A 26,052-nucleotide genomic window follows, 5' to 3' on the forward strand; every position below is an offset into this window, starting at 1 on the left:
AAACTGAAGAATGATGAATGGGATGTACACCGTCAGCATGTCGGCCCATTGATTTACATACCTTGTATCATTAGTACAATGATGTTTCCAGCTACCTGCCTAGATAAAGCCACTAGGAGTTTCCAATTACAGTGAAAGTAGTAAAGTCACAAACATGAAATATCTCTCAGGGAAGACGCATTTGTTAAAGTACTGCTGTAGCTTTGGTTCAAAAGCACACACTCAGCTTCATAAAATTCAAGGCAGTGAAGCCTGAATTTCAGATTCTGATCAGATTCATTCTTCGCCGAGAAAAGGCAAAAAAGAAGAGAGGCTGTGACCATCATTTTCTGCACTATGCACTGAAGATATATGACTCCCCTGGTGGAATGTTTGGAATTGCAGGCTATGATCCAGCAAAGCCGGTGGGGGTGGGGGTGGCAAAAAGCTTCTGGTGCTTGCTCTCTCTTCTAGCAGGAGCTCCTGAGCTTCCTGAAATGCTCTTCTAAAGGATCTCCTCACTTTTTGGGTGGGGCTGCCACTGTCACCTAAATGGAACTTTAAAAAATCACCAGTCACTTACACTTTGGATCCTGACACCAGTGTTTGGTTTCCCCTCTGCTTACAAAACACTACAATTAACAGGGCTTTTGAGGGAAAGGGAAGTCACAAGAGTTTTAAAACCAGGATAGAATGGATTTAGAGGGGAAATGAAGCAGAAAACTAGAATCCTGCAACCACTATCTCAGGTCTAGACTGTTTTGGTTCACCCACTATTCTCCTTAAGGAGAGTATAGTGCTTCAACAATACCTCAGTTTCCTTTCTCTCCCATGTCATCTTTCTTCCATTCCTACTATTGATTTGTCAATCGCTGTCCTGTCTTGCGAACACTTCTATATAGTCGTACCTTGGCTGTCAAAGTTAATCCATTCCGGGAGTCCGTTCAACTTCCAAAACGGTTCAAAAACCAAAGTGCGGCTTCCGATTGGCTGCAGGAGCTTCTTGCACTCAATCGGAAGCAGCGGGTGCCATGTCGGATGTTCGGTTTCCAAAAAAAGTTCGCAAACCAGAACACTCATTTCTGGGTTTGCGGCTTTCGGGAGCCAAAACATCTGAGTACTGAGGCGTTTGACAACCAAGGTACAACTGTATTCTGAAAAGTACCTAGTTCTTATAGTTGAGTCTAGAGGGCCAATAAGAAGTAGTTACAATTTTAGAACAATACATTGTTCAACTGCAACTACCCCAGCTGTTACCGCTTGGGCAAGGAGAGTTACTAGAACGTACATTTCTAGCTTAAGTCATGACTAAATTAAATCCCACTGTATACAATGGGACCACATCTGGATCCAACCCATTATCCTCCAAAAGTCAAGGTACATCTGTTGGCACCACCTTCCCCTTTTCTTTTCTTAAAAAAAAATGTTATTGCTTTACCTTTGGTTCTGGAGAGCAAGCAATAATGGCTGTGGGCTCGTCCACAAAGGATTCTGTCCCATCATCAAACAGGCGCCGGCAACTAACCAGGGTAAATGGAGGAGGCACTTCTTTAAGAAAAGAAACTGCCTCACGGCGGGATTTTCCATAGAGCTGAACACCATTTACCTATGACAAGAAATGAGAATGTACATGGACTTGAAGGCAACTGATCTGGTTCCACCCTAAATCATACTTTTATTATTTTTTTAAATAAATATTTGTAAAGGGAATGAATTAATACTTTATTATCCCTTTTGAGCTGTATCTTTGCCCTTTTGGTCCTTCTAAGCTGTGATGCATTATGGTTTAATTTTATTCTTCTTATTCTGTTTGTGTGTGTGTGTGTGTGTGTGTGTGTGTGTGTGTTTGCACTCATGAAAGGAGTAAGTAATCAGTTGCTTTTATCTCGACGGTGGGAGACCTCAGGCCCAGTGGCCAAATGTACCGGTACCTCCCTGCCCCAGTCTTTCAATCTGACCCTGGGGACTCTACCACCACCACCTGCCCAGGCCACACCCCTTCTTCCCTGACCCCCCGACCCACATCAGCTCTGCTCTGTGCCTTCCTTGAGCCTTTTTTGTCTGGCTGGCAACATGTCCTTGAATCACATGTGATTCCCACTCGTGAGGTTGGAGAGGATGGTGTAGGTACCTCTGACTTCTGTGTGGCTGGAAGGTAGCCTACGGGCTAAGCATCACACTGTTGCTCCATCCACGTTTGCCCCTGGCCCCAACCACCACTGCCATGTGTTCCTCCACCCACCCAAAGGAATGAAATCCTTGGGTTGAAAAAGGTTTCACACCCCTGACTGAGCCTCACCTCCAGCTCCAGCACACCAGTTCAAAGCAAATCTCTTAAAGCAGTCTGAAACATTTATATATACCATATTTTTCCGTGTATAAGACTATACACGGACTATATTCCCCCCTAAAAAATAATGTCAAAATTTTGGGGGTGTCTTATACACGGATCCATCCCCCCATTTTCTTAAATCGGGGTCCCCAAAATAGGGGGCATCTTATATATGGGGGTGTCTTATAGGTGGAAAAATATGGTATAGTATCACATTTGTAGCCAGTCCTCTTTTCAAAATTAAGACTCATATACAGGATGAAACGCATCTGAATAGGATTGCAATGCCCCTTCTCTGTAGGTCATAATCCTGTATCATATTCATTCTACACATTTTCTTCATTCCTTATTACTAAGTAGCCAATTTCCAAACAAAACGATGGTCTTGAGAAGGACAGCAAAAAGGAGGAATGGTAGTTATGGACTGACTCCTATTCAGTCAATAGGCATTCTCTTGCATATCTTATTAATTCCAACGGCCTGTCTCTCAATAGCTGTATCAGTGGTTTGGCAGCGCTGTTTTCTTTGAGTTTGTTACTTTTTTCTGCCCATTACAGCTTTTATTAAATGGAGTGCATAACCTGGTTAATTTTTAACATGTGCTCTAGGCTAACAGGGGGTATATTTTAACCAAGAGGCCAGTTTATTTATTTTTTTTAAAAAAACTCAAAACTGGGGGAGTGGGATGAAAGAAATGTTTCACAAGCTCTGGACATAGTTGTGGATTTGGATAAGTAATGTATAGACAGAATCCAGGTTTATATAACAATAATTCACTAACAATTAAATCACAGCAAGGCTTTATTACTTCCATACTACAGTTTTGGTTGATTGTAAATATATTTCTTTCTTTTTTTCATGTCCTTTAAACCTTTGGCACTCAGCATTTCCTATAACGAATGTCGCAAAAGGAAAAACAAACTGCATTGATGGGCATGAATTTGTGACATAGCGAATTAAATGATTTAAAGGAGGAACTGCTTACATCTCCTATGGAAAACTCAAAGGCCTAAGACTTCCAGAGTTAAGCACACACTTTCCTGCCCTCCCCTTATAGCTTTAATTTCTGTTATTCCTCTTCTTAGCTATATAGAAAGGTACTCTGATGAGTCTCACCCACATGAACAAGAGTAAAACACCGGAATGTGAGAAAATATCACGGCTACATACAACGTATTGTCTACAAACTTTACCTCTAGAAGTTCATCCTCCAACTGCAATAAACCAAGTTTGGCAATCGGACCATCAGGAGCTATTGAAGATATATAATGATGTCCTTCAAATGTATCCAGTTCCACCCCCAGTCTCATTGTGTGAATAGGTAGGAGCTGTTGAAAACAAAGCAGTGTGTGAATAAGTAGCAGCTGTTAAAAACCCAAAATGTATGGTATTTTATCAGCTTGTCCAGCCACTTGAACCTCTAGGGACCTTTTGGGAGCATGCTAGATGACAGAAGTCAATTGATAGATTTGGAGAACTGATATTTAAATATCTGAAAACAAGGGTCATAGACTACACCTCAGCAGTGTTATCTATAGCTTCAGCAGTTTTATTGCTTAAAGTCTAATGGCTGCATTCAGACATCACATTAAACTATGGTTCAGTGAAATGTGAGCCGCCGCCACCTGGGTTTGCATGCTCGACCTTCCCCTCTCCTCTTCCCATGCAGCCAGAAGGAGTCGACAAAATGTGGTTAATATTGTGAGATTCAAACAATCCAACTGTGGTTTCTGAAGGAGGTTTGTTTCAAATAACCATAATAAATGTTTCCCACAGCTCCAAGTTTGGAAAAGTGATGGAAAACCAAAAGCAGAAGCCAATGCCCATCACCTGAAAGTCTCAGATGATCAAGATAGTTATATGTTTATTTAGGCTGATGAGATGTAGTTGGTCAAATGAAATCCAGCAAAGCGAGTTGGCATTGGTCTGTCCTTTTGCAGATTGCATACTAACTTCGTGCGGCTTCTTACAGTAAAGTCTACAGCCTGTGTTGCTCCCAGTTGGTAGTCAAGGCGAAGGTTTGATTTACAAAAAAAATGTTTCTGGCTTGCATTATTCTACAACTCCTGTCCTAGCAATCAATAAGCCAAGACATCGGCACAAAGCATTTCAAAGAGCAAAGCTGCTAAATACTTGACATCTAACCAATATATTTAATTCTGCACAGACTATCATTTGAAAAGGATGGACAGAATAGCTTCTTGGGACAAATTCACATCCAGCACATAAAAAGAGATACAAACCCAGAATTTGCTCAAACTTTCAAATATAGTAAGTTCTAAGTGGGTGGTTCATACCCATATCTATTTACACTCCTAGCGTGCTAAAGAAATAGAAAAAGGGACAACTCAATACCTTTGAATATTTCTGTAGCTCAGCATCATCTGTGATTGGCATATCCACAGTTGAAACCTAAGGATTAAAAAGGAAAGATTTCACGGGTACTCATTAAAGCATTATATTTATTTCAAAGTCAGTGGGCTAAACACAGTAAAAGTGTACAACAGATGTAAAATAGATAAATCATAGCAATGCCCCTTTGCGGAAAGGAGGGAGAGTGCTGATCGCCCTACATGTACATTACTAGGACAGTGGTGTATGGATACAGTTGTGCTGCTCCTATAAACATAAGAATATGACCCCACAGGTCTTTTTAATGGCCTGGGAACACCTGAAGGTGCAGCACTGCTAACACAAAACAGATGTGGATCTAGTCAGCTCCTTCGATGAGGGATGACCAGGGACCCCATGTAAAATAACTATTTCTTTTAAACCACCTTGAAACAAACAATCATACCAGCAGTAATTCTGGAATGTCAAGGCATTGCCAGTGGTGGCTGAAACTGAATTCACACACACTTTTACATTAGAGCTTGCTTACGTGGAGATTAAATTGCATTAGAGCCTAAATGTGCAGATTAAACGAGAGGTATCACGGTGTGTTGCACTGTACACTTTGCTCATCAGACCCTACCCCCCCCATCAGAAACACAGGTGGGACAGGGCCTTTTCAGCTGTGTCACCAAAATCTGGAACAGCCTCTGAAGAGAGAAGTCTGCTGGGACCTCTTGCTGCTCATTTTCAGACAAGACAATTTTACTTCAGAAGTTTAGATAACAACAGCACTTTAACATTGTGCATTGTTTTAACAATCTGTAAACTGCCCAGAATATTTGTAAGGCGGTTATAATACTGATAATTCAATTAATGATGCCACTTCTTCATCAAGTAAAATAAGTTTTTGTATAGTTTCAAAAAGCTACTTACAACTCAGTGTAAAACTACTGTCTGACTTCAGTCATGGGGTTAGGAAAATAATTGACTGGTTTCACATGGTTTCAGGTTTTGTCTGCCATATATATATATATATATATATAGGCAGACAAAACCTGAATATTATGGGGTCACTTTAATTGCTTACAAAAAGTCCAATCAACTATAGAGCATTATTTATTGGAAGGGAAAGCTCTTAGTTGATCATTGATGTAAAAGGATAAATATCTAGTGGATAGCTAGCAGCATTAAGAAATTGTTTGAATTGATCAGATGGGGTTAAGACAACTCCAATTCTTTATCGCCTGCACTGGCAATCAATTTGCATCTCAGTTGAATTCGAAATGCTTTTGACATTTAAAACCCTACATAGCCTTGGACTGCAATATTTTAAGAATCGCCTCCACGCATACGAATCTGCTTGACAGCCAAGATTGGGGGAATTACGGAAGGGTGGTGGCAGAAGGGACATGGAACTTTTAAATTACGGTGCCAAGACAGTAATACCCTTCTAAAGGAAGATCACCTTGCACCATCAAACTCCCTGGCACTTTGGCAGACAATGCCATCACTCCTGCTGTGAAAAGTATGTCCCAGAGGTCCACATTCTCCTGTATTCCCCCTTGACTACGTCATTGAAACAAAGCCTTCCCTTTACTAGTGAACATCTTCCGGTATCGCTCTTTGAACTTTGATTGCTGCTGTTGCATCTTCTAATGGTATATTTCACATCATTCATGTCTTTGGTAATAACATTTTACTCAATATTCTAAATGTTGCATTTTGTTTACTACCTTGAGTGTTTGGTTTTTTTAAAAAGTTGTAGCTAGAAATGCAGAAGACAATCACTCTCGTTAATTTGTACAGAATATTAAACTTACACTAATATATATATCACACACAGACACACAAAAGCATATGAACAGCATACCGTAACTTCAAAATCAGGTCCCAGCAGTTTTTCCCACTTGGATTTTAATTTGTTTTCTGGCAATTCTGGAGCTTTCCCTAGATGCAACAGTTAAAATTTAGGACCAGATCTTGAGAAATGCATTTTTTCCATTACACATTAATAAAGCACCAACATATCTATACCTACATCCATGTACAAGGTGTTACCCTGGAACAGTAGTGGGGAAGGGGCAGTGCACTCCTAGCTTCCCAACCCTGTGCACTGATGCTGAGGGGGGAAGGGAGAAGGCAGCATGGAGCTTTGCAGCTGCAAAAACAACAGCAGGAGCACTGGATTTGCTCCACTGTCATTCCTGCTCCTGCCAAGCTCCTTGCAGTCTTGGCCCTCCTCAATCTGTGTAAGCAGTTGCGACATGCAGTGACAAGCTGGCCGCAGCTAACCCTGTATACAGGAAAACTGTAGAATTCTGCCCTGTAGAGCAGAACATTTCAGGAGAGCAAAGCATCATCCAATGTCATTTGTTTTATTTCAAAAGTAAGGACAGCAATTGTTGTGTCAATGAGACATGGGTGCTGCATTGTTTCGCCCCATCAATTGATCATTCTTGGCTGCAAAGTTCAGTTCAATTAACTTAGAAGGACCAGTTAACATTTATAAAAGCTGACTGGGCCATCATTCACTTGCAGCAACTCCTCATCAAGGGCTACATCAACAGAATGCACTCATGAAACTTTATACATTTGGCAGACACAGCAACGTGCGGTTCTAGTTGCCTCACCTCAAAAAGGATATTGCATTGATGGGAAACGTGCAGAATAGAGCAACAAGAATTATCAAGAGGTTGGAGCAACTCCATTTTGAGGAAAGGGGACTTTTGGGAGGGGGAAGATACACAAGGGGAACATGATGAAGGTGCATAACAGGCAGATAAACATTTTTCTTCCTCTCTCATAAAGCTAGAAGCTGTGCCATCCCATGAAGCAGAATGCTGGGAAATTCAGGACACATAAAATAAAAACCTCTTCACACAGCACATAGTTAAAAGTATAGAATTTGCGACTACAAGAGTGATGACCAGCAACTTGGATGGTTTTTAAAAAAGGACTGGAGAAATTCATGGAAGAGGCTAGCAACTGATGTATTCTACCTCCATTGTAAGAGGAAGTACCTCTGAATACCAGTTGCTGGGAATCCTAAAAGGGGAGAGCAGGGCTCTATTCAGGTCCTGCTGGCAAGCTTGTCAAAGGAATCTGACTGACCACAGTGAGAACAGGGTGATGGACTAGGCAGGCCTGTGGCCTCATCCAGCAGAGTTCTTATTATAAAAGCCTTGCTTGGCTTAATCAGGCCAGTGAGCCATGTGAACTTTAGCATCAGCTTCAGTTCTGAACCAGCCTTCTGTGGGAACTGGCTTTCTTGACATTTATATCTTTTCAGCTTTCTTACTTATGCAACCAGAGCGGTATTACAGCCATGTAAGACAATTTGACATGGCTAGACAACATAAAAATGGCTGGCTGCCCTGCATTTGACCCCAGCCAGAAGCTCAGCGTACTTATAAAAAGTTCCTTCCCTAAGTAATATTTAACTTGCAGAAGTCAAAAACTCCCACAGGCAGACAGAAAAGTTCAAGTAACAGTGGCACCAACAGGAGGATAAGTTTACCGCAAGCTATTTTATTTTATGGCTTATTTTGTTACCATTTGGGACAAGTAACAGGACATTACATATGAGCAGCATTCAATGTTCCTGAAATCCTAACGCATACTGCACTTACTTTAATGCTTTTCCATCTAAAACCACATGCATTATTTTGTTATTTATGTTTTTAAAACATACAATGTCACATTAAATAGAACTACTGCAGGAAGTACTCTGGGCTAGGACACTTAAGGATCTGTTTGAACAGAAAATCAGCCAGTCTTGTCTTGAGTCTTTAACTTAAGAGAATGGGTTTTGCTTTCATTAGAAACAGAGAACCACCACAGCATGTCAGTGTATAGTGTTTAATCACATCCTAAGATATCAAGGTAGAAGTCATGTATTTGAAAGTAAATCCCACAGAACTCACTTGCAGGCAAACACACAGACAGGGATTGGGTTGCATGCATTTCATCTTCACTGGTAATCCTTCAAACATTTGAGCAAAGTGTCATTTTGGAGGACTCCCAAATGACACAGGCTAGTTTTACCTCTGCTACCTGGCAAGAATTTATTCAGATGCACTGAGCTTCTAAGATTCCATTGTGCCTTTTGCATGACCCTGAATGTCCAAGATAAATAAACAAAAGATCTCTGCAAGGCCACAGTGAAACTTAAGATTATTTCTTTTACTGAACTATATCAAGATTCTGTATCAAGAATCTTGCACGGGATTCATTTTTATGAAAGCAAGTTCCTTTGAAGGCAGTGTCATCTTTCCTACACAGCCCTATGTAAACTTTTGGAAGAGCATGTGTGCAGTTTTATTAAATGAATTTTAAGCTAGCTGCCATTGAAGCTTTGTGTACACAACGCTCTGAAATATGGAAACATATAACTGAAGACATACGGTTGCAAAGTCTCTCTAGGTAAGCATCCTTAAATTGCACTCCTATCTACACTTATGTGGCTTCATGTAGATCTTAAAAAAGCATTGTCTGTAACACCAAGCCTTATGACACCGTAAGTCAATGCACATGGAGTTGAACTAGCCTCTCTATCAACCACATTCTGAATATGGCCAGACAGGAGTAAAACCATTGGAACACCTGTCAAGACTCAACAACCAGATGCTCTGAAATAATGGTGCAGTCCACTACGGGGCCGGATAACTTTTCTGGACCAGATCTTGGAGTCATTCAGAGAAGCTGAATGGTGGAAGATTCAAGACAGACAGACAAATTGAAGTATTTCTTCACACAGTGTATACTTAAATAGGCTGTAGTAATTGCCACCAATTGGATGGCTTCAAAGGGATTTTAGACCTACAGGATCAGAGGCAAAGTGCAGTCTGTGGCACAATGGGTCAGTGCATCTGGCTGTTAACCAGAAGGTTGGTGGTTCGAGCCCATCCAGGGAAAGCTGTGGACAGGAATCCTGCATTGCAGGGGGCTGGACTAGATGATCCTCGGGGTCCCTCCCAATCTACAATTCTATCATTCTATCATTCTAGCCAATGCATCATATTGATGCTCAGGTACTCAGCTAGAACCCAATAAAGGGTTTCATGCAAACATTGTATTAAATTTTATTTCACCGTCTGTACCATTACTTAAACATCATTGTAGCTGTTAGGCCACACCACTGTTTTAAATCTATCCAGGAATTTGAATTAAAGCTTAGCACAATCAGACCTAGAGAAAAAACACATTTTAAAAAACACACTTTTTACATTAAGTTTGAAAGGCGTTTCCAGAGTTTAGACAGGGCTTTAAATTAGGGGCGTTTTACTTTAGTGCTATTATAATTAAGTGCCTGTCAGCATTTCCAATATAAGTACCTATTTTTGGAATTTAATTTGGCCATTAAATTCTGCTCCCGGGTGAACTTTTATAGACAGTGTTTTAGTATCAACCATGTTTGAAATGAAATGACTGCTTTTAGCTCTCAAGCACGAAAGGTAAGTGAATATATTTACCAGTGTGAAAACACTTTTACATTCCTGTATCCTAAATGGTTTTTACCTTTCTGTAATAAAATAAAATTTTACGAAATGACAAGCCTACAGATGTAGAATCGCATGCCACAGACCACTTATTTTTTACAAAAAAAAATTTCCAATTAGCCTGTGAATGCCCCAATATGCTGAAAACTGACAAAGTCATCATAACTTGTCAACTGCAGCAGAAAATAAGGGTTCCAGCAATTCTATAACTGCAGCATAATGCGTCTCCTGTACAGATACAAAGCTTCAAAAACAATAGACAAAGTTTTTAATGTGCAACAACAAAAAATATCCTGCTGTTATTAGGCCAAATTAGGCTGCTACTAAAAGTAATTGCTCAATGTCCCCCTCTATTGAAACTCATTTGTCCTACTACTATTTAAAGTCCATATATGATATGGTTGGCAAACAGAAGGTCAGTGTAGCAAAAGTCTCCCCCCAAAGCTGTATCACTTACCAACTGCATGGCGTTTTTGCTTCCTCTCATTCTCAGAGTTGTCTTTTCGCTTTTGAAGTTCCTCGTTATCACTATCTACGGTAGTCTCAGTCTCCACGACACCAGCCAAGGATAAGGTTGGCATATTTGGCTGCACTGCAACTATTCCAAAGGTTTCCAGTCAATTGCGCAATCCAAGGATCGTATGCAAGAAGTGTGCTTATATAACCTTTTAGATAGTAAGCATGTCACTCTACCTACCTCACCTTTCAGATCAAGTCTGATTTTATGGCACAGCATACAACTTTCCACATGATTACTGGATGTGGATTACCTCCCAAATGCACTATTAACAAGCATTTGTCCCCATTCAGCAGCTAAAATATTAAAGAAGTGGGCTTGTTCACCCCAATAAGTTCTTAGAAGAGTAGAACAACTATTCCAGAATTTATTAAAAATTATTAGAATGTTTATAATTGAAAACACACACATTGATGTAGGAAAATAAATGGTTCCACAGTAATTAATACCTTATATTTAGCATAGTAATATAGTCAGTTGGACCACATTATAACATTTTGAGAGCTCTGTTGTTTATGTGTTAAATTCTGAAGGCCCAAAAACTAACAGATAACCAATGATGTTCTCAGTACTGGAGTATGTTGCTGCTGTTGTTAACTACCTACCCTTCACTCAAAGGTACCAGAGCAAGTTACAATGTTAAAACACAATATTAAAACAGTTTAAAATAACTTACAATAACAAAAGAAGGTAGCTCCTAAAAACCCAAAAACTTCCAGTGTCAAAAGACAAGGTAAAGAGCTGTGTCTTCAGCATTTGCCGGAAGTTATGGTATACAATAAAGCTACCAGATTAACCTTTGTGGGGAACAAGTTCCACAACTTAGGGGCTGCCACACAGAATGCCCTCTCCTGAACCACCACCACCTGAGCTTCTGAGGGCAGAGCAAATACTAAGAGGGCCCCCCAGCCAATCTTATCACCTGAGGGGCTCTGTACAGAATGCGTCTTTCAGGTTTGTAGGGCCCTGAATTGTTTAGGGCTTTAACTACTCCTAGCCCCCAAGGGCACTTGAGCCTGCGGTGACAGAGTTGAATCCATGAGCATCCGCCAAGCTGCAAACTTGGCTCCTTCGAAGGCAGGCTGCCTCCCCACCTCCTGGACACAAGAACTTGGGACACAGAACACCCCTTTCTTTTCAGGATTCAGTTTCAGGTAATTGGCCCACATCCAGCCTACCACCACCTCTAAGCACAGGTCTAACACCTCAATATAAAATGGATTGTTGTTATTGATGTTTCTATCTATTTATTTGTTTGTTTGTCCTATGAAAAAATAAAGGGTGTGTGTGTGTGTGTGTGTGTGTGTGTGTGTGTGTGTGTAAAAACTGGCACAATATGATCTGAGTTACTGCTGCAATCTGTAGTAACTGTGGTTACCCTCAAGCGAAGTCCCACATAAAACCTTTTAGCATGTACTCAGAAGAGTGGAAGAACATGACCAGGATGAACTGGTTCTGCAGGAATGACCAGTCATGTAAATAAATAAGACTGTACCACCAGTACAAAAATACCAAGGTGTTCAGTGAAATAAATGCCAAGGGATTTGCATTGGCTTAGAAAAACATTAGGTATAGTTAAAGAAGAGCTTTACCTCTGCCTAAGCCTTTTTCTGAAGAGAAAGCAGGAAACAATGGTTTCTTTCGAAGCAACGCCAAGTGTACAATCGGGCCTGTATTTCGCAATGCCTCCACCACCTCTTGGTTGGTATAATTCTGAATGTTAATCCCATCGACCTAATACATAGACATGTATGACACATACAATTGGTTTCTAAATGGAAATCCATGTCAGAAAGCAAGTTGCTTGAACGATAACACCAGTTTTAAGGCTAATTACAGGGCATTTCTAAAATCCAAAGATGAGCCTGATTGCTCACATTAAATAACATTACTTAAGCTCAGCAGGGCTCCCTATCAACCCCGACATGAAAAAGCAATTTATTTTCTTATTTATTAAATTTATTTACCACTCTTCACCACAGGCTGGTTCACAACGTAACACAACACAACACAACACAACAATTGGTCAGTTGCGAGACTGTGTGCGAGAGTGAACACGTTCTCAGATTATATGGGATCCTTGCAACTAAGAGTTCAGGATTTTTAAAAATAAAAGTACAGAGGCAAGGGAGAGGTTGATACGGCCCAATCGCCTTCTCAATCCGGCCCATGGACGGTCCGGGAAACAGCGTGTTTTTACATGAGTAGAATGTGTGCTTTTATTTAAAATGCATCTCTGGGTTATCTGTGGGGCATAGGAATTTGTTCATTCTCTCCCCCCCCCCCCCCGCCAAAAAAAAAATAGTCTGGCCCACATGGTCTGAGGGACAGTGGACCGGCCCACGGCTGAAAAAGGTTGCTGACCCCTGCTCTACACCATACTCTATAGCATTTCCCAGAGTCCTTCAAACCCCCCCCCCCAGATTAGACTTTCAGGAAATGGCAGTGGAAAGGGGGAGGCAAAAAAGTACCTTTCTATAAATGTGAGCTCTGTTTCTTTCATATACTATCACACACACTGCATTTTCTGCAGAGGTGAACTTGCGGTCAGTGGTCATGCCATTTATATGCAGCTGCAGCCACCAGGGAGATGTGGGAGGGAGCTGCATGTGACTGATGCAGTCATGTGGACAGCACAGACTACATAGGTCTTGAATGCACTTTGCTGGCAGGGAAGATTTACATAAGGGAAAAGTCACTCCCATTTGATGGATGGCATGTGAAGGGGATTCTCGGCCAGCAAATAATCTGAAACAGATTATTTTATACCTAACATTCTCAGATCTTACACCAGTAATGTTTTGCAACGTATGATTCTACAGCCTGCAAAAATAAGACTTAAAACTTACAGCAATAATTCTGTCATGGACTTTTATTTGACCGCTGTGTTCCGCAGCACTGTCAGGTATTATGTTTTTGACAAAAATCCCTGAAGATTCTGCTTAAAGAAAGAAAAAAGAACACTGTTAATTGTCAACTCTGCATTTAGAATGGGTTGAAATTTTACAGATTCCAGCAAAGAGTCCATTTTGTGGGCTTTCTGTAGCAAAAGAGAAAATGTCATAACTCACCTGTATCAGAAACTCCTGAATAGCCAACAATTGTTATACCAAGACTCTGTCCGTCCTTCTTAGTCAACTGAACTTCATGAATTTCATTTTCCTAGGAAATGGAAGCATATGTTGAAGCTTGAAGTTTCAGATTATAAACATCTGTATTAAGCACTTATCCAGCTTCTGCCATGAATTCCTATAACTCATCTCCCGACTGGATGCTTCTTCAGTCCCAGAATCCAAGGGCAATATGCTTTTGCGATCTCAGTCCACAAGAGATTTGCTATTTTCATAGCTTAAGTACTGAAATGAATTCTTCTAAAGTGTTCCTGTTGCTCCTATCAGTGGCTGCAGCAGGTTGTCAAAGGAGGGGGACTTAGCCCAGGCCTATGCAGTAGTCAAAGGATCTGATACTCTTCCAGGTTTTTAAGGAGCCATGATAAATTCTGACATTTGCTTTTCACACAGAAGTAATTTCAAATATGCAATTCCCCACGTGAAATTGAGGTGGCAAACGCAGTAAGGCATTTTGCCACCTTAGAAAAGCACATAAGTTTGTCCAAAGTAGGATACAAAAGGTGAAAATAGCCATGAAAGAATGGTTACATATATACTATGGGACAATATTATATAATTTAATGGGTAAGCAAGAATGTGATATATCCAAGATGAAGTGAGGGCAGAGATGGAAGAAAATAATCAACCACAAGGCCACACTGCCACTAACAGCTTAGAACAAAGTGATAGTGCAATTCAATTAAAGTAGTTAGATATCTTCTAACTATATATGTAAGGTCCTGGTACTAGGAAACGTCCAACGTGTTGATCCAGAAGACTATCTCAAGGCTAACAGCAGCATGGGCACAGTCTTAAGAAGTTATTTATGCCTCTTCCTCCTTCCCTGGTAGTAAAAATGCAATAAACTGGATGGCGTACAAATTTGCTGCCTGACATGACATCCCAAACCAGCTGCCTCACCCTGGCTCCCTTGAACTTCTCAGTCCATGCCAGAAAGCAATCATACTGCATGAAGAGGCTGCAGTGAGTCTCAACAAACACCATCTCTAGCAAGCAACTCATTTGGGTCCAGCACAGAGTTCCTTGAGCTTAAGGTGATTAAGTCAGAGGAATGGCACTGGGGCCGAGATTACACCTCCCCCCCCCCTTTCATCTGAATAATGTTTCGTAATTATCCAGAAACATTTGGGGGCATCATTAGACTTAAAATGCATTTGGAATCAGAGTACAAAAACTGAAATCACTTCAGCCAGGGCTACCCCCCATATATTTTACAGCCCTAAATGGAGCAGCAAATGCTTCTTCCCTAGCCAGGAGGCATGTTCATAGTACCCAAGGCCAACCAGCCAATCTATTTTGGCACCTGAGGCAGAAAACCCCACATGCAGCTTTCCCCATCCCTGACAGTAAAAATTGTAATAATAATGAACGGACAATTAAATAGCAATTTGCTGCCCCTTTCTTTTCTTTTTTTCTTTCTTTTTTTTTCTTTTTTTTTTCTTTTTCTTTTTTTTTTAAAGGTGTTAAGAAACTTTATTTAAATTTTAAATTAAAATATACAAATCCATAAAACAAATTGAGAAAGAAAAAAAAATACATAGTAATCAAAACAAGCATATCTTACTCCCATACCCCCTCCCCCCCTCTGACTCCCCTCCAGCAACATTTCTTCTTCTGTCATAAATCCTTTTCACAATATGCATTCTGTATTATCATTCTTTATAATACATTTTCTTATCTTCTTAATCTCTTTTTTCCCTTTATTCATCTCCATATCTCTTAATCTAGACATGCAAGCACATCATCACTTGAGTAATGTTTGGCCATATATTCCTCATAGCATATCCATTCGTTTTTTAAATTTTGCTTTGATGTATTCCTTATTGCCGCTGTTAATTTTGCCATTAATAAATACTCATTCAATTTACAGATCCATTCCTCTTTTGATGGTGCCTTTTCATCCTTCCACTTAGCTGCTATGACTACCCTGGCTGCTGTACTAGCATATAAGAATACTTTTTCCTTCCCTTTTGGTATGTCTTCATCTATTAAACCTAACAAATATGCCTCAGGCTTTTTCATTATTGACTTTTTCATCATTTTTTTCATTTCCTCATGCACCGATAGCCAGAAAGATTTAATTTTCTCACACCACCACCACATGCGCATCATAGTTCCTATTTCCTTATTGCATTTCCAACACATGTTGCTTTTTTATTTATATATTCTGGCTATCTTTACAGGCGTTAGGTACCATCTGTAATACATTTTTATGAAGTTTTCTTTAATATTATATGAAGCTGTAAATTTAATAGTTTCTTTCCATAATTTGTCCCACTGCTCAAGATAAATTACCGAATTGACATATTTTGACCATTTTATCATTACTTCCTTCACTCCCTCATCCATCAAATCCCAATCCAAAAGTAAATTATAAGCTCTTGATAATAACTTCTTACTACTTTGAATCACTTCTCTTTCAAATTTAGACTTCTCCTTCGGGAAACCTTTTCTTTTATCAGCATTAAACATGCTTACAAGCTGCATATACTGCCATCTATCAATCTCAAATCTTCTTATGTCCTCAAAGGTCCTCAACTTATACTTGCCTTGTTGATCTTCTATCAATTCTCTATAACTTGGCCAAATCTTCCTTGTATTCATTTTTTTCCTTACTATGGCTTCTACTGGTGAAATCCATAATGGTGTTTGACATTCTATGTATCTTTTATATTTGTTCCATACTTTAAATAGGGCTCCTCTTATAATATGATTCATAAATTCTTTATTTACCTTAACTTTATCATAGTTCAAATATGCGTGCCATCCAAATCTGCAGTTAAAACTTTCTAAATCCAGCAGTCTAGTTTTCTCCAACCTTATCCATTCCCTTATCCAGACCAGGCATTCCGCCTCATAATATAACTGCAGATTTGGTAGCGCCAATCCTCCTCTGTCCTTCCTATCTGTCATCAATTTATACCTTACTCTGGGCTTCTTTCCTTGCCATATAAATTTAGTGATATCTCTTTGCCATTCTTCGAAACAATTTTCCTTGTTTATGATTGGTATAGTCTGAAACAAATACAGCATTTTTGGTAGCACACTCATCTTCACTATTGATACTCTCCCCAATAAGGATAGTTGTAATCTACTCCATCTTTCCAAATCGTGTTTTATCTCTTTCCATATTTTCTCATAGTTATTTTTAAATAAATTTATATTTTTCATTGTTATATCAATGCCTAAATATTTAGCTTTCTTGACTATTTTTAATCCCACCCTTTTTTCTAAATCATTTTGTTCTTTTTCTGGCACATTTTTAATCAAAAGTTTAGTTTTGCTGCCCCTTTCATGACTCCCCAAAGCAGTGGCCTGCTATCTCATTCTGTCTAACTGTGGGGCCAGCAGGGCCCACAATACAAACCCATATTTCTAAGAGCCATGTCCCCAAATATCTCACTGTAGTAGTTGAGAAGGAACAGAAGAAGCAGCAGGGAGGGAGGAAACCACACCACAGGGCAGGAGAGAGATCTCTGAAAATATTCCATGCCTAAAAAGCACAGTAGCAACAGATGGAATACAAGCACAGCTTTGCTTACATTTCAAGACCTCCTGCATACTTTGAGTAGCATTAGTTTATTTTAATTACTCAAAACTGAGAAGGGCTTTTGTTTAAACAAAACACTTTAATGTGACAAAAATTAAAGATTTGTTAAAACCATATTTGTAAGATTCATTTTTTAGCAGCAAACGTGTTAGTGTAGACTACAAGGACTCTGGTACATCATTACATCACTCCTGGAACTTAAAACAGAGAGGGTTGTGTCAAGTGCCAAACCTCCTGTTGGATAAATTTCTAAATAAAGGGCTGGATCCAGACTTTATCGTGCTTAGATTAGACCCACTGAAATCAATGGGACACCAGTCCTACATCAGTCATGAGTTACTTAGGCCCCATTTCTTTTAATGGGTCTACTCTCTAAGCATTATGACTAAACAAAATAAAAAAAAATCCTTCCAGTAGCACCTTAGAGACCAACTAAGTTTGTTATTGGTGTGAGCTTTCATGTGCATGCACACTTCTTCAGATACACTGAAACAGAAGTCACCAGACCCTTATATATAATGAGAGGGTGGGGAGGGGTATTGAAACCTTGAAATCTTGTGATCTACAGGTGAAACTCGAAAAATTAGAATATCGTGGAAAAGTCCATTTATGTAAGCAATTGTTCTCATTAGCTACTGGAGTTTAATATATGAGATAGACTCATGACATGCAAAGCGAGATATGTCAAGCCTTTGTTTGTTATAATTGTGATGATTATGGCGTACAGCGTACTTGCTGCAGAATGCAACTTGTGACGGAACTCCAAAGCATGAAGATACTCACAGTTCCAAATCGCCTGTCGTGAAAAGGAGACAGCATACCAACAGGCTGGGCCACAGGGGTTGGCGGTGTCACTGTTACTTCACACGCGGGGTTTCTTGCAACAACCATCTTGACACAGTTCCCACAGTTTCGCAACACTTGAGCCACTTGTTCGCTACTCATTCCTTGCACGTTTGTCCCACCAATTTCCAAGATGTGATCACCAGTTCTGAGTCTGCCATCCTTTGAGTAGGAAACATGGCTTTACTTTTGCATAGTTTTAAGATTTGTAACTAAAGTATAATTAGGCACTGCCAAACTATAACTGCGTGTCCCCCCACAAATGCCTCTAGACTGTGCAAAATGCTATCAAATGAAACAATGCGGCACCAAATGCTAATTTGAAAAGAAAAAGTCAAATATTAAATATCAAATTTCCTTAAAACCTACTGCACCATCAGCCGCCACTTTGGTTATTTCACAAGGGCAAGGGGGCGGGAATTAAGAAACTACTACAGATAAATATTTGTAGTTTTGCAACTTCCTATAAAAACGGGTCTATTAAATAGAAAAGAAAATGGAGGAATTTGGATTTAGTGCTCCTAGAAAAATGTATCTTAAATGCCACATGCACATTGCAAGACCATTTATTTTTAAGGAATTCTACATACTTTCCACCAAACTATATTTACAAGCAAGATCACTCTTGGGAAAAGTAAATAAATTATAGGAGTGAGTCTTAAACCATCAATTTATTTATTTATTTATTTGCAACTAAGGCATTTCAGATGTCTCAAGACAAAGCACTAAACACAAGTCCATAAACCGCCAGACATGCATGGAAAGAAAAATCAGATACGCTTTTCCCACATAAGTTAACATTCTGGCTTCTGCAAAGGTTCATAATTCAGATTTAGTGGGTATGTCATTTTTCAGACTTTACATGGACTAACAACCATCCACACATGAGCTCCAGAACACCAGAAGAGTTGCTCAGACAAGTAGAGAGTGGTTACTTCTGCAAGATGGATGCATGCAAGAATCAGATTTCTTTTTGTCACAGAAGTAGATGGTGTGATCTCCAATGAGCTGGTCCTCTATTACACTGCCCATGTGGAACAGATTGATTGTGTGAGCAGCTATTTACCAAAGTAAACTCCCCAAGAAAACAATCTTTCAATATCTTTGCTGGCTCTTCCAGTCAATGGCCTTTTTTCATGTCAAGGCAAGACACAGCATGGCTTCCTGGAACCGTGCTGGCTTCAACTAAGGAGCTCACACTTGCTTTGTTCCTCTCTGAGGGCTTCTTAGCGCAGCATGGAACAGCAGCTAAGCCAAAGTTTTTCTAAGCATGTTGTCTGAACCTGGGATTGTTGCTCAGGTCTCTCCTTCGTAACCACAGGACAAACCTTGGCTACAAATCATGGGTAAGGAGGAGAGACCTTAACCACAAACACCGTTTCAGATGACACACTAAGCCAAACTTTGGCTTGGCTGGCTGGCTGAGGTAAAAAGTCCACAGATGAGCAAAGAAAGTGCAGTCCTCTCCTTGGGAGTCAACATGTTCACCCTATGCCATGGTTTGGCTTAGTGTTACGTGTGGAAGTGGCCATTATCTCTTCCTCCTTTTCTTTCCAAATTTAACATAATTACTCTCCTTTTTGTACAGTACCCCTATTCTTAGTCACTCAAGACTGCTGCAAATTAAGACAGCATGACATATGTTTTTGGATGCCAAAACATTTTGTTCCTTACAGCAAAACAGGTGTTCCAAAGGCACAAGCATTCATTATAACAGACAGTTTTGTAGAGGAGGCAGAACAGCCAACTTTTAAAATTTCAACTCTTCAAGTCTCCCAACTTTCATTTATATTATGAATTGGAACACATCCTATAATCTGTCTCTTTTCTGTACATTAATATTAATAAAATGAAACAGAGCCCTCTTTGTATCCACAAGGTTAGAGGCAGCAAGTTTTAGTCAAAGTTGCATTGAAACGCCAATCCCAAAAGGTGTAGCATCCTTTAGTGCCAGATGATGGATATGGAAGCACAAGAGGTTCATAATTTAAAAAATAAAAATTAACAGACTCAATCTGTTGGTGAAGTCTCAATCTCTATCAAGAGCGCACAGTCAGCTGACTCCAAAACCCACAGCCTGTAAAGCAACTTGGGTTGTTGCATGAAGATTCATAACTCTATGGTCATGTAGGTATCTTCCTGGCATGATCAAGCTATAGGTGGAAGCACTAACAACTGCCCTGGACTAGAGCCAGGGAGACATGTATCCTATTTTTTGCCTGATCTATCTCACAGGGTTGTTGTGAAGATAAAAATGGGAGATGCAGGAAACTATGTAAGCCACTAAAATTACTTGAAAATGTCATAATTAAATAGTATTCCTATTTGAACTCATACTTATTATTCTGGGAATCTCAAGCATGAATGCTCCAGATTTGCAAAGTCCGGAGAGTTCTGTGTAAGAGAGCTCAAATACAACATAAGTTGTATTAGTTCCATAGGCACCAGAACAAATATGATTCGTTTATAGACTTTCTTGCTGCATTCACACACAACACCAAAACTTAGTTTTGAACAACTGGCAAGCCTCGGCCGCACACATTCACAGCAATATCCCAACCAACTTCCAGTTTCTCAGTAAACTATTGTGTTGTGTGCAGCATGCAAATACAGCAAATTAGGTTGATAGAATCAAAATCTGTTTGGCTATGAAACCTCTGTGAATAGAGGGTGAGGGATAGTTATAGTTATATTGTAAACCACCCTGTGATCTTTGAAGGGTGGTATAGAAATTTAATTAATATTAATAATAGTAGGAAGACAAACAGGGAGGGTGGGAGCAAAGTCACTGCTGTTAGTACATGTAGTGATTAACCGAGTTTGGCATAATGCATGAATGCAGCTTTGCGTTGCTGCTCTCCAATACTTTAAGTCTAATGGTTAATATATTACTGATCTTTAGATCCAAATGGTGCACATGTTTTCTAATATTCCCCTTTTTACCATGGCATACTTGAAAAACCATTCATCTGACTTGGAACACAGACACTGTCAACATTTAAAATTAGTTATCCTTGCCCAAGCTTTAGTCTTGCTTTTATAGATACTGACTTGAGTCTTGAATAATATCTTTGATCATTATAGGCATGTGGAAATAAAGGTCATGGACTGGAGTCAGCACTTCTGCCCAATTACTGTCCTCTCCCCACAATGGAATGAGCAGCACGGCTAGGATTGTGCTTGCCACTCACTTTGCTAACAGCAGTAGTGATGAAGAAGTGGAAAGAGACGGGTATAACTCTGCAATCTTTCTCCAGTGTCTAGTGAAAGGAAGTGCAGGTTAAGCTAGGTAAGGGGTCTCCAACTGGTTGCATCAATCACCCACCACCAGGGCCTGCCACTCTTTAAAATACAACACCTTAGCTTGCTTTAAAATTCCAACTGATAACTATTGGATGTTTTGTTTTAAAGAAGGACACAGTACAAACCAGTTACCTTATCTGCCAGTCCTCCAGGAACAACAGTCCTCACCACTACACCACTTGACTTTCCTCCTACAATTCCGAAACCCAATCCTGAGCCATCGTTAACAAGCTCTACTTCCTCGACATGGCCCCAATTGATCTGGAAGAGACAGAAGATGAAAGTCTGTTTATCATGATACTTTCGGGTTGCAATAGCATGTATAGTTATGTTTTTATATTGTAAGCTGTCCTATGATCTTTGGATGAAGGGTGGTATAGAAATTTAATAAACAGCAAAAAAATAAGAATGCACAGCACACAAAAAGTTTATAGAACAACACAGGAGATAGCATTTGAACTCAAGCTAGTTACTTCCTACAAAGCAATTTTATTATTTTTACAACTCCATTTGAAGTTGTAAAATGATTTATGCATTAATGCATTATGCTCTTAATGATTTAAGAGCAGCAAAACATTAAGAAAATATTAAAATGCTATCTAGGATTACTGTTCCACCATGCCTATTCTAGACAGCTCCCATGTTTAGAACAGGAAAGGTTGTTCCAAGAGAGTTGCAAGTTGACACATACATCTAGGAATATGTTTTTTTATTGCATATTTAGTTTGATCTACATTTTATCTGTGTGGAAGACAAAGACACTAATCATACAGAGTTAAATGCCCCAGTGCAATTTGTCAAGCATTGTAAACACTGTACAATGTGTTTTAAGACGCTTGTAATTCAAAACTCAATACTGACAAAGCTAAGAAGACACCTTCACCCCAATATGGTTCCCCTTCATCACACACACAACCTAACAAGACAATGACAAAAATCTACCAACAGCATACAAATCAATATGGCACAAAACCTGACCCAAAACACTCACCCACCCCACTCACACAGGAAACCAAAGACCACCACAGCCAACCACAAATGAACAATCACATCCTACACCAACCCCAACCTCTCTCACCACCAAAGGAACACAAGTGAACAGAGAACCTGCACAAACAATGCTGACTCCAAACCCTACATATATTAAGTAAAATAGAAACATTGTCACCCCACCCCCACCTCCCCCCACCTCTTTCCCCCTTTTCCTCCTAACGTCTCAAGAAACGAAATTGACTTGTTGAAATGTTACATGGAAGATTTGTTGAAATGTTACATGGAAAAAACATGAGAGAGACATTGCACTACCTTTGTAATTCAAGAAAATCTTTAATAAAAAAAACCTGACAAAGCTGTGACTTACCATTTCAAGTGAATTAACATCACTTAAGGAGGTTGAGGTCCGACTGCTTCTCTGGGTTGGCTCCCTGGCCACAATCAAATGTAAGGAACCTGTGGCTTGCTGGAGCAATATAATGGCCTGTTGATGGGAAATGTTCTGATCCAACAGGGTGTGATTAATGGCCAGTATTTGGTCATTCTCCTTTAATCTTTGATCCCTTGGATAAAGCAAACAAAATGCTTGAAAAGAGCATGGCAGCATCTTCATAACAGGTTTTCAAAGACACAAACACTACCCCCCACAAATATGCGGTGGGATACAGAACTGCCTTCTCTAATAGTATTGCGGTTGGCTGGTGCAGTACAGTGAGAAAAGCTTGAGTTGTCCCTAGTTCGTATCTCACTTGTCCATAAATTAAAGTGACCACTATATCTCAGCACCCGCCTTCTGAATCACAGGAATAATAATGGGGTTCCTTGGCTGCTCAAATCCAAAATGAATGCTAAACATGATTATCATTATTGGCTCATCTGCTTTCATATACAGAGCCACCCGTGGCAGGCAGCTGTCCATACTGCCCCTGTACTCTGCTTCTAGTGCACTGTAGTGTCCAGTTCACATCCACTAATCTGTGGCAGGCTGGTGGGCAAGATGTCCTGCCTTACAACAAGGAGATTTGACAAGACAACTTTTGGCTGTCTTGCAACTCTAGGGTCCTGGCAATGCCAATAGTATTTAAGAAAAACGGTTTTAAAGAACAGCATGAAGAATGTCATACCCTTTATCCAATTCGAGTTATTTTTATGAGCTTTGACAATAAGAAACAAGAATCTCACCTGGCTGCTATACTTCCTGGCTGAACTTCCTTGACAAAGATACCGGGTTCTCCAAGATTTTGGTTTTTAAGAGCAACCACACTAAATCCAAGGCCTCCATTAAATGGCTTCTCTATTGCAATATTTTCTATTTGCCTGCCCTAATAAATGAAAAATAGAAACAATTAACTTACAATAGTCTATTCATTTATCTTAAAATACATCCCCCCTCCCCCCTCAAAAAAAAACACTAAACAAGCAAAGCCTAGTGAGAACCAAATTTCATGTATGGCTTCAACTTGATGTCATTAGAAAATAATAACATTACATAGGATAGTTAAATTGACCACAAAACTACTCCCCACCCTTATCGCTTAGCCTGGACACTGAGGTCCTCCTCTGAGGGTCTTCTGCTGGTTCTCTCACTGCGAGAAGCAAAGTTACAGGGAACCAGGCAGAAGACCTTCTCAGTAGTAGCGCCCTCCCTGTGGAATGCCCACCCTTCAGATGTCAAGGAGATAAAGAATAACACAACTTGTAGAAGACATCTGAAGGCAGCCCTGTATCCGGAGTTTTTTTAATGCTTTTATTATGTTTTTAGATACACTGTAAGCTTCCCAGAGCAGCTGGGGAAACCCAGCCAGATCAGTGGGATATAAATATTATTATCAGTGCTTTTTTCTGGGGGGATGCAGGGGTATGCACACCCCTAAACATTTTGTCAATCTTTGTAATTTTGTCCATTTACTGTATTTATTTTTCCCAATTTGAACTATAAAATGGTGATTTTCTTGAGTCAAAATGAGAGTACCCCTAAACATTTTTTTAGAAAAAAAGCACTGATGATGATGATGCTGATTTACAAAAAGAACATTGAATGTATGCAAGAATCGAAGAAAATGCCACAAATTCAAGGTCTGGCAAGAACCTGCTCAAAAAATACTTAGAACATAAGCTTTCTGTTACTTACCATTATACAATTATAATGCATCCCCCCCCCCAAAAAAAAAAACCTTGCATGCTTTGCTGTACAAATGTAAAACTTACAACACCAGAAACATTTGGAATTAATGGGATGAGCAATATATATTTAGTCTGCCAGTGGAGCTGTACCATACCTTTGCCATCCTCTGGATTGCCAAATTAAACTCATCAACTCCAGGCTTTGGAACTAGAGGAGTCATCTGATTGTTTTGGTTGCAAGTCATATAAAGGTTTCCATTAGCAAGAGAATTTTGATCAGCGTCAAACACCAGCAAACCTCTCCTGGTAAAATCAAAATCCACTGAACGATTTGGAGGCATGTAAGCAAGCTGTGGATAGCAAGGGAAGACATTTGTTTGCACATGTAATTGTTTCTCCTGCCAGTCGATTTGTGAGTCAATGCATCGAACGCTTCTTATTTATCTCAGGAGTGGCCAAATGCAGGAAAACCTCTGGGAAACCTTCAAATGTTAGGTTCAAGGCACGATACCCAGCAGTTTGACCTCTGATGTTAAACCTCTGTATAACATTAGTAACAAATCACAGAGTGGGGAGCAGGCCTTGTGGTCATCTATTTATTATCTATTTTAGTTACTGAATTTCTATCCCACCCTTCCTGCAAAAAGAGCCCAGGGCAGGAACCAACCCTCAGCTTGAGGCAGAAAAGCCAGACATAGAACATAATTGTCCGAAGGCAAATTAGTGAGCAATTTAGTAAGTCCATGATAGATTATAATGATGATAAATTTACCATAGAAGTGACAAAAGATCAGCATTCACCCCAAGCAGATATATAGTGTAAAACAACATTGTCGGCCCTCAAACATGACCACCAGCATTGCTAAACTTCACAGTCTTTAACTTACTTGTTCTTTCAGTTGCTTGATTGACTGCTGAAGAGTCAGCATATGATTAAACAAGGGATTCTTGAGTGTATTGTACAGAAAAGCCAGATTATCGATCTGTGAAGTGTCTCCTCTCTCGTGTAGCTTCAATAGCAGACGTTCCAGAATCCGCAGCACCTGCTGCTTATCTGTGGGATCCCACAAAACATCACACATTAAACACCTGATTTGAAATATTTGATTATTTGACCAAGGGGTTCTTTTCCAGAGATGCCTACCTGCAACAGGATTTTCTGGCATGGTGACTTATCTGTGCTGCAGTAGTCAAAATAATCTGCATTTTAAAATAAAAGTGCAAGTTAAGTTGAGGTCAGCATGTTTCTTTGTGGAGCAAAGATGTCACACACACACACACACAATACCTGTAACCATTATTTTACATCTACAGCTGCTTCTTAAAATCCCACATTCAATCAAAATGTTTGGAGTTCATGGGGGGATTACTATTGTGATAAATACAGCTTCTTCACTAACAGCACAATCTTAACCATATCCATTAATAAGCAAGTCCTATTGAATTCA

General features: G+C 39.8%; 1 protein-coding gene across 7 annotated transcripts in view; it reads right to left on the reverse strand.

Moving 5' to 3' along the window:
* The window catches only part of PATJ (PATJ crumbs cell polarity complex component), a 161,153-nt gene that overhangs the window by 133,205 nt on the left and 1,896 nt on the right, over positions 1-26,052 (reverse strand). For 6 of the 7 annotated variants that reach the window (XM_033151940.1, XM_033151941.1, XM_033151938.1 and 3 more), the window contains exons 2-16: positions 25,749-25,804; positions 25,492-25,658; positions 24,760-24,954; positions 23,663-23,802; positions 22,848-23,043; positions 21,620-21,748; positions 18,125-18,346; positions 13,732-13,822; positions 13,510-13,601; positions 12,253-12,394; positions 10,601-10,741; positions 6,516-6,592; positions 4,667-4,723; positions 3,505-3,639; positions 1,418-1,585 (exon numbers count right to left, since the gene is read on the reverse strand). In XM_033151940.1, coding sequence (XP_033007831.1) covers positions 1,418-1,585; positions 3,505-3,639; positions 4,667-4,723; positions 6,516-6,592; positions 10,601-10,741; positions 12,253-12,394; positions 13,510-13,601; positions 13,732-13,822; positions 18,125-18,346; positions 21,620-21,748; positions 22,848-23,043; positions 23,663-23,802; positions 24,760-24,954; positions 25,492-25,658; positions 25,749-25,770 — 1,974 coding nt within the window. In that variant the 5' untranslated portion in view covers positions 25,771-25,804. The remainder of the gene's footprint in view (positions 1-1,417; positions 1,586-3,504; positions 3,640-4,666; positions 4,724-6,515; positions 6,593-10,600; positions 10,742-12,252; positions 12,395-13,509; positions 13,602-13,731; positions 13,823-18,124; positions 18,347-21,619; positions 21,749-22,847; positions 23,044-23,662; positions 23,803-24,759; positions 24,955-25,491; positions 25,659-25,748; positions 25,805-26,052) is intronic. The other variant, XM_033151937.1, reaches the window with a different exon arrangement.

This window comes from Lacerta agilis, chromosome 6 (assembly GCF_009819535.1).
Source record: "Lacerta agilis isolate rLacAgi1 chromosome 6, rLacAgi1.pri, whole genome shotgun sequence".
In the NCBI taxonomy this organism is placed as follows: domain Eukaryota; kingdom Metazoa; phylum Chordata; class Lepidosauria; order Squamata; family Lacertidae; genus Lacerta; species Lacerta agilis.